Consider the following 7,966-nt stretch of genomic DNA (forward strand, 5'->3'; position numbering starts at 1 on the left):
ATTAACTCAAAGTGGCTAATAGATCTGAATGTCAATCATAAAACTATAAAATTTTTAGAAGAAAGCATACAGAAACATCTGGAACTCTCTTATGTTGCTGGGAGGCATGCAAAATGGTACAGCCACCCTGGAAAAGAATTAGGCAGTTTCATATAAAGTTAAATATACACTTAACATATGACCAAGTAATCCTAATCCTAGGTATTTACCCTGGAGAAATAAAAACTTATGTTCACAAAGAACCTGTACATAAAAGCTTAAAGTGTTCTATTCATAATCACCAAAATCTGGAAACAACAAATATCCTTTGTGGAATGAATGGATAAACAAACTGTGGTACATCCATCCAATGGAATACTACTCAACAATAAAAAGAAACGAACATGCAACAACTTGAATCAATCTCAAAGGCATTGTGCTGAGTGAAGGAATATGATCTCGAAACATTACATATTGTATACTTCCATTTATATGACATTTTTGAAAGGATAAAAATATAGTGATGGAGAACAGATCAGTGATTAGGAGTGGGGGGAGGGTGTGACTTCAAAGCAAAAGCATGATAGAGTTTTATGGGACAATGGAACTGTTCTGTATCATGATTACAGTGGCGGTTACACAAATCTATGCATGTGTTAAAATGGAACTATATACACAAAAATTTAAATTTACTGTTTGTTAATTAAAAAATAAAATACAAAAAAATGATGCTAGAATTAGAATGACACCTGCTATGTCTGGTGGGTCCGTACACAACTGCAGCTTTGTTTAACCATTTTTTTTTTTTTTTTTTTTTTTTTTTTTTGCTGGTTAGATCAGGATTTCTTTTTATTCCTTGTTGGTTTAAAATGGCTAATCAGAATAAAAAATAAAAGGGCTTCTGTTTAGAGGCTGGGGTCTCCCCTATTTAAAGGTTAGAACCCAGGTATCCCCTCTACCCAGCACCATACTGAGGTGGGCTGAGGGGTCACCCCCAAGGGACAACTGGAGGGGCCTAGGCCTGCCACTCCCTTCTCTCTATCCCGTTTTTGGCATGTGATGAGAAATATTGCTTTTTGGATTCTTCTCTCCCGGCCTTGAATTTAAAAATAATGTCAACCGTGTGAGTTGGGGGAAGGCTTTGAGGGGCCAGTTGAAGAAGCCCACCATAATCCCTCTCCCCCAAGAAGGGGGGATTATCCGATACTGTTTCTGGAGCTCAGCCAAGCTCTTTTCCTGATCTCCCCACCACCACCACCAAAGTCATGGGGCTGTGACCCCTTCCCTGGGGAAACTAAGTGCCAGTGAGCCTAGAAAACTAACTCTCCTCTCCAGGTCCTTCCCTCCTCCAACCAAAACCCCACCCAGACGCGCCTCTCCCTGGGTTTCTTTCCTGGTCACTTAGCACCAACAACAGGGGGTGCTATTTCCTTAGATGGTAACTGGGACAAAGAGAGGGAACCACGGGGAAAAGGAAGACTTCAATCGATGTCTCCCCTCTTTTCCTGCTGGTCTGAGGAATAGGGAAGAGTAAAATCCCCCTCCTTATACATATCCCTCCCTCATTTTCCCATCCCAGGATAGATATATAATTTCTTTGATATTTATTTTATATATATATATATATATATATATATATATATATATATATATATATATGTACACACACACCTGGTAACGCAGAAGAGGAAAAAAATAGAATCCGTAACAATAATAAAAAAAATTATTTCTGGTTTAAAAATGATCTGGTTCCCTCCAGGGCGAGCAATTGCACAAATGTCCACTGAGTCTGGTCCAGGGGTTAAGGAAGGGAAAGGTCTTAAAAGGTGAAGGGGGTTGCTACCCCAGTCTCAGGGCCCCAACTCTCCAACTCCCCAACCCCACTGCATTTTATAAAATGTCCTCATCCTCTTGGAATCGGTTGTTTAAAAAATGTCCATGCAGGGGAGGGGAGCCCCTTGAGGAAAGGAAGGTGGCCACCTGGGGCCCTTTGGTGTAGGCGCAGAGGTGTGGGGGAGGGGAGCTGCCCAAGGCTCACACCGAAATCTCATAGGTGGTGCCACCCACCCCTGACACCTTCTTGACTCCTCCCCTTGTGGGGCTACTGAGAGGTGGCTGGCCTGGGCCAGGGGAGGCTGAGCCTATATTCTTGGGCTGCCCGTTGGTTTTGCTGTAGGCGGTCTTGAGCTGTACTTCATCTTTGGGTGTCAGTAATGGCTGCAAGTCCACTTCCTCTGTCTCAGAGACACCAGATGGCGCTTTTTGGCTGCTGTAAGACATAGATCGGCCCACGTAGGGGGCAGTTGGGCCTGGTTCAGGGGACCCTAGTCCCCGGCCCCTTAGCCCATCTGGCTTGCCAAAACGGGGGGCAGCTGGGCGTCCCAGTGGAGTCTTGCCCAAGGGTGATCTCTTCGAATCGTCTGAGGAGGAACTAGTACGAGGGGCATGGCCTGAGCCTGGTGTTGACTGGATGCCTGAGTCCCCCAAGCCTGGTTCTTCCTCGCGGCCTGGGAGTGGGGGTGACTGGCGTAGCAGCTTCTCTCGTTCCTGGAGGGAGGCCACAATATGGCGCGACAGATTGTCGTACCGGACTGGTGAGGGCTCTCGGTGCGTTGGGCCGGTTGGCACCAAACGTGGGTGCCTCTCGGCTTCCCGTTGCTGGGCCAGCCGGGCTGACAGGAAGGGAGAGGTGTAGCCTAAAGGTGGGTCTGGCTCAGGCCCTGCCTGCACGGACTCAAAATCAGGGCTGTCTGAAGGAGTGAGCAGACTGTCGTAAGATAGGCTTCCATTACGTTTCTGGTTGGCCAAGCTCTTATAGGAGGTGGAGGTTGTGCCCTCTGAACGGATGGACTGCAGCTGGCCCAGCTCAAAGCCTGTGCCCTGGGCTGACTTGAGGCTGGAGGAGCGAGAGCCACTGGACAGTGGATCAAAGTGAAAGCTTTTGCCAAAGGTGGGAGAACGGAAGCTCTCTGGCTCCAGGCTCGGCTCTGAACGGTAGCTGGGATGACGGCTGCTCTCCGCAATTGAGGTTGGCTCCTTCAGGCTGTCCCCACGACTCAACTTGGCGCTGGAAGAATGAGGCATGGCGGCTGATGTACTGCTGCTACTGTAGCCCGGCCGGTACTTGTACTTGGTAGGGGTGGGGGGGCTGTCCTTGCCCAAGAGGCTGCTCTCCTCATTAGTAGCCAGGCTGAGGTGTGTCCGTAGCCCCGCGTAACGGCTCAGGTCCGGCTTAGGGGGGGGTGGAGGTTCAGCATCTGCAGACTGGCTTTCTGTTATCTCCAAGCTTCCTTTAGACGTAGTTCTCCTCAGCTCTCCCTGGATGCCATTGTCCATGATCTTCACAGTTATCTGCCCATCTGACACTTCTGGCCGAAGGAAGGGTGGTCTGATTACAACTGTCTTCTCTTTCTTTGGTCTCCCCAAATACCTGGGTGCTGGGGAACTGCAGAGTACACGGCTGACATTGTTACAGCAGCCATTAGTGAAGGGGTTCACACCTCCCCGGAATTTACCCGTAACCTGTTCATTGGTTGTGCGTCCCCTAGCCACCAGCACCACGTGAAATCCCGTGAGGCCAGCTACTGGGATGAAGAATAAGCCAGCCACACACATCACTGCCATTGTGACAGCCGTGCGGACCCCTGAGAGTTCCTCCATGTGGTAGAGGACATAAAGGAGGCCAAAGCCAAACACACCCATAATGTGGGCTGTCAGGGAAAGGAGGAAGAGGAAGAAATAACGGTAGTTCCGGCGACCAATACAGTTGTTCACCCAGGGGCAGTGATGATCAAATTCCTCCACACAGTTGTCACAGACGCTGCAGTGGGAACATCGAGGAGGACGGTAGAAGCGGCAGGTGGCACACCATTTCATGCGCACCTGGATGCCCTTGATCTCCACTGTTTTGTAAAGGGGAGCTCTGAAGTCATCTTCCTTGTCTTCATCCTCTTCAGCTCGAGGGAAAATCCCTGGGTCCATGAAGGTGGCCATGCTGAAGTTGGCCAGCACAAAGAGAAAAACAATCGCATTGTAGATGGGCACTGCAGGTGACACGTAGAGGCTTAGTCCTGGACAGGTAAAGGCAAAGAAGAGGGTCGTAGCTCCCACTAAGAAGATGGCGGCTGCCGAGACTGGAACATACTTGCTGGGTTTGAATCTCTTTCCAGACTCCGCGGGCATGTTGGAGCTCTGACGGAAGATCTGCCCTGCCGCATAGCCCAGGCCCACACAGCGGCAGAACAGACAAGAAAATGGGATGAGGGAGACAACGGCCAGAAGAGTACAGAAGGAAACCAGGGAAGCAGAAAATTTAGAATTATCACCCTTCCCCCTCCCAAATAAAACCAAAGGTCAAAAGATCTCAAATGAAGGAAAGCACATGGGAGGGGGAAAGGTGATTCCAAATGATGAATAACCACCTCCCCAGAACAAGGCAGAAGGAGAGATTAAGAAACACAACTTGTACAGTTTAAAAACTGGAGACAAACAGTAGGCTGTACACATGAAAATGGCTGCAGGTAGAGAACATGGGCAGTCAGACAGATCAAGGAACAGCTCATGGAGGGAGGAGAGTCTTCAAAAGGAAAGAAGGGGAGGATATCAGGGTAGGACAGAACACTCCAAGCAAGGAAAAATTCTTCGGAGGAGATACTACAGAACCTCCACGACTACCACACTTCCACAAAATGTGAGCGGCACCTAAAGGAGGTGTTTCTATTTCAATCCAAGAAGGAAACTGGTGCCCCTTCCAGCTTTAAAGAGAAGCCGTTTTTACTGCAGTCTTTGTCCCTTTCAGGCAGTTTTCTCAATGCCACCACTCCCACACCTTGACTTAGGGCTTGTAGTCTGGCAATGGTGGTTTAATTTTATTTACTTTCTCTTGATGGTTAAAGCTGGGCAGCAGCTGTTACAAGGTTGAGTTGTAAATCCTTTTCTTTGAAGCGGGAGGTAAAACAGAGAGAGAGAGCGAGCGCACGCAAGCTACGCAAGCTTGCTTGTCTTCGGTCTCTTGTTACTCCCAAACCCTTTAAGGGCTCCTTTTCCTATGGAGTTCATGCAAAACTAAAGGGAAACACAAAATCCCTGAAGCCATGTTCTTCCCAATAAGCAAAATAAGATGAAGAAATCAATTCCACTCGATGATACTTTTAAAAGCTACTGCAGATGAAAGCAAAGTTCCAAAGAGGTCCCTGTTTCCAGGTCAGTCAATGCCTCTGATCGTTCTTCTTCAATCTTGGGCTTTCTGGATGCAGAGTTCAGCTGTGTTACAGTGCCTCACCCCCGGCGCGGTTCCCGTTACCGCTGCCGTCGTAGTCGCCGCCGCCTCTCAGCAGCGCGCGGCCCCCGCACGCTCCACGCCCGCCCCGCTCCGCGCGCTCCCGCCCGGCGACGCCAACCATTTTTTATTTGAACAATTTCTTCTGAGAATTCTAAGCTCACAATAAAATATCCTAAGTACAGCTAGGCCTCTGTACTCAGACTAGTTAACCCTGTCATGTCCTGCAAGGTGCATCAATTAGAATTCTTTCGGTTGCAAGTAACAGCAAAGCCAACACAAAGTAGATCAACAAGTAAGCCCATTTTATTATCTCCCATATATACATAGAGGGAGGGATTAAAAAGTAGGTGATTCAGCAGCTCAACAACATCATTAAGTACCCACTTTACCTCCATCCTGTACCACTATCCTCAGCCTATTTGTCCTTCACCTTATGATCCCGAGATGGCCGCAGCTACTCAGTCATCACGTGGTCATATACCAACATCAAGAGGCTGGAAGAAAGAACATAACTGTCATGTGTCCCTTATTAAGACTAAGAGAAACTTTTTCCAGGAGCCCCCAGTAGACATCCTCTCTTAGCTCAATGGCCAGAAATCATGTCTCATGCCCATGCCGAAACCAACTATTTGGCAAGGTAAATAGAATTACCATGATTAGTTGCCTCAGACGAGTGCCCCTCTCAGTATGGTCCCTAGCCTGGTACTAGTCTGCAAACTGTTGGTTACCAGCTAGGTGCAGAAATTGAGATTATACGTTTAGAAACTTTTTTTAAAAAAAATTGAAGTATAGTTGATTTACAATGTTGTGTTAGTTTCACTTGTAGAGCAAAGTGATTCAGTTATATACATTTCAGTTATGTATATTTTCAGATTCTCTTCCATTATAGGTTATGACAAGATGTTGAATATAGTTCCCTGTGCTATACAGTAGGTCCTTGTTGGTTATCTATTTTATATATAGTACTGTGTATCTGTTAATCCCAAACTCTTGATTTATCCCTCCCTCCTTTCCCCCTTTGTTTTCTATGTCTATCATTTGGAAACTTTTATAACAAGTTGACTGAGTAGTTTTTATGCCTTTTGAATGTAATAAAAATTGGGGGCTGGCATTTTGTAGGTAGGTCTTCATTTGAGAATCTCAGCTCCCATGATGCACAGGGTTGCCCTAAATATTCACAAAAATGGGGACTGTAAAGTGAAGGATGGCCATTGGGTAGGGTACCAACAGTGCGGGCCATGCAAAAAATGATGGGAATGATGTTGCTCCTAGAAACCCTGGAAAACTCCAGACAAGAACAGATTTTGGGTCCAGCACTGCAGAGCAGTCTCTCCTTTTGGCTTCACTTGCATACTCACCTGCAGTGCTACCACTCCCAGGAGGGAGAGTCTTGAGCAGCCAGGTGGAGTTGTGCCTCTCCTGAGAAGCCACACCCCAAAACCTGTTTCCCAGCTGGCCCAACATTACCTGTGTTTTTTCTGATACTGGAGAGTCCTCTTTAGAAGGCTATAATTGGCCTACATCTGCCATTCTTGCTCACAACAGCAAAAACAAAAACAAAAGAGAAAAAAAATCCACTAGACTTGCCAGATTAGGCACATACAGTCAGCTGGCCACAGTGACTCACTCTGTAGCCTGTGACAGGGGCTCTCAAACTTTTCTGGGCTCAATTCACAGAGTAAGAAACATATCCGACATCACAACTCAGTATACGTGCACCTGTGCACACATGCACACACACATACCTGAAACCAGTGTTTCACAAAACAGTATTTACTGTGTGTAATACAACTCTGTTTTTAAAAAAACTTGTATTTATTTCTTTTCATTAAAAAATTATGATCTCGTCCCACTAAATCAACTTCACAGCCCACCAATGTGTTACAACCTATAGTTTGGAAAAAGGTGCCCTTAAGGGGGGAGATGTAATGGTTTTCAATTACAGAGGCCTTTAGAGTGGCCACCATTGGCTCTGTGTGGGATGTTGTGGCTCCCTCTGTACCTACTACCAACACTTGAGCCCTAACCTCAGGACAATGCTTCTGCAACTTTATCTTTTTCCTCATAAGCTTCCCTGACCTCAGAGCTCTAGCCTCCTAAATCAGCTGCCTTAGCAATGAGAAGGCCAGAGGCCCTCCAGGCTGTTCATGAAGCCTGAGTTGCCCTAGCAACACTTGGCTGTAATTGACTCCCGCTGTCACCTGCTCCAACCTAGCCTGCTTCTCCACACTGCGGGCTGTGGCTCCCTTTTCTCCTGCCTTTCATAACAATCTCTCCATCCTCATTACATAGACAGATGTCTTCTTATTCTTCCCCCTCCTGATGGATGGTCAGATTCTTGGCACACACCTCCCTGGCACTCTCCACATTGCCAAATACTCGCTCTGACATGATTAAACGCTCATGGAGATGGATGATTTGCATGTCTTTCAGATCACAAACAATATCTAATGCTGGTCAGTTTAAATCAGAGATCACAAGCTCAAATGTAGGCGAGGACTAGGCAGGTCACACAAAAGCCTACATGGAGACTGTGCCTCTTCCTAAAAGAAGCATGGCTTCTTTGTACAGCTGATTTTGCCATACAGAAATGCACATCCACGTGGCCAGAATCTCCCGACTTTTCCAGAGAAGCCATAAAATCTGAGTTTTTATATGAACTCTACCAATTTTTATATGCTGACAAGTACTTTAAAAATATATTTT

General features: G+C 46.8%; 1 protein-coding gene across 1 annotated transcript; it reads right to left on the bottom strand.

Moving 5' to 3' along the window:
• Nucleotides 1–1,641: 1,641 nt before the first annotated feature.
• On the bottom strand, nt 1,642–4,743 carry LOC133082470 (palmitoyltransferase ZDHHC5-like). Its single transcript, XM_061179066.1, has one exon. The coding sequence runs from the start codon at nt 4,159–4,161 to the stop codon at nt 2,014–2,016; it is 2,148 nt and encodes a 715-aa protein (XP_061035049.1). The 5' UTR covers nt 4,162–4,743; the 3' UTR covers nt 1,642–2,013.
• Between the last annotated feature and the right edge of the window lie 3,223 nt (nt 4,744–7,966).

This window comes from Eubalaena glacialis, chromosome X (genome assembly GCF_028564815.1).
Source record: "Eubalaena glacialis isolate mEubGla1 chromosome X, mEubGla1.1.hap2.+ XY, whole genome shotgun sequence".
Taxonomy (NCBI): Eukaryota; Metazoa; Chordata; class Mammalia; order Artiodactyla; family Balaenidae; genus Eubalaena; species Eubalaena glacialis.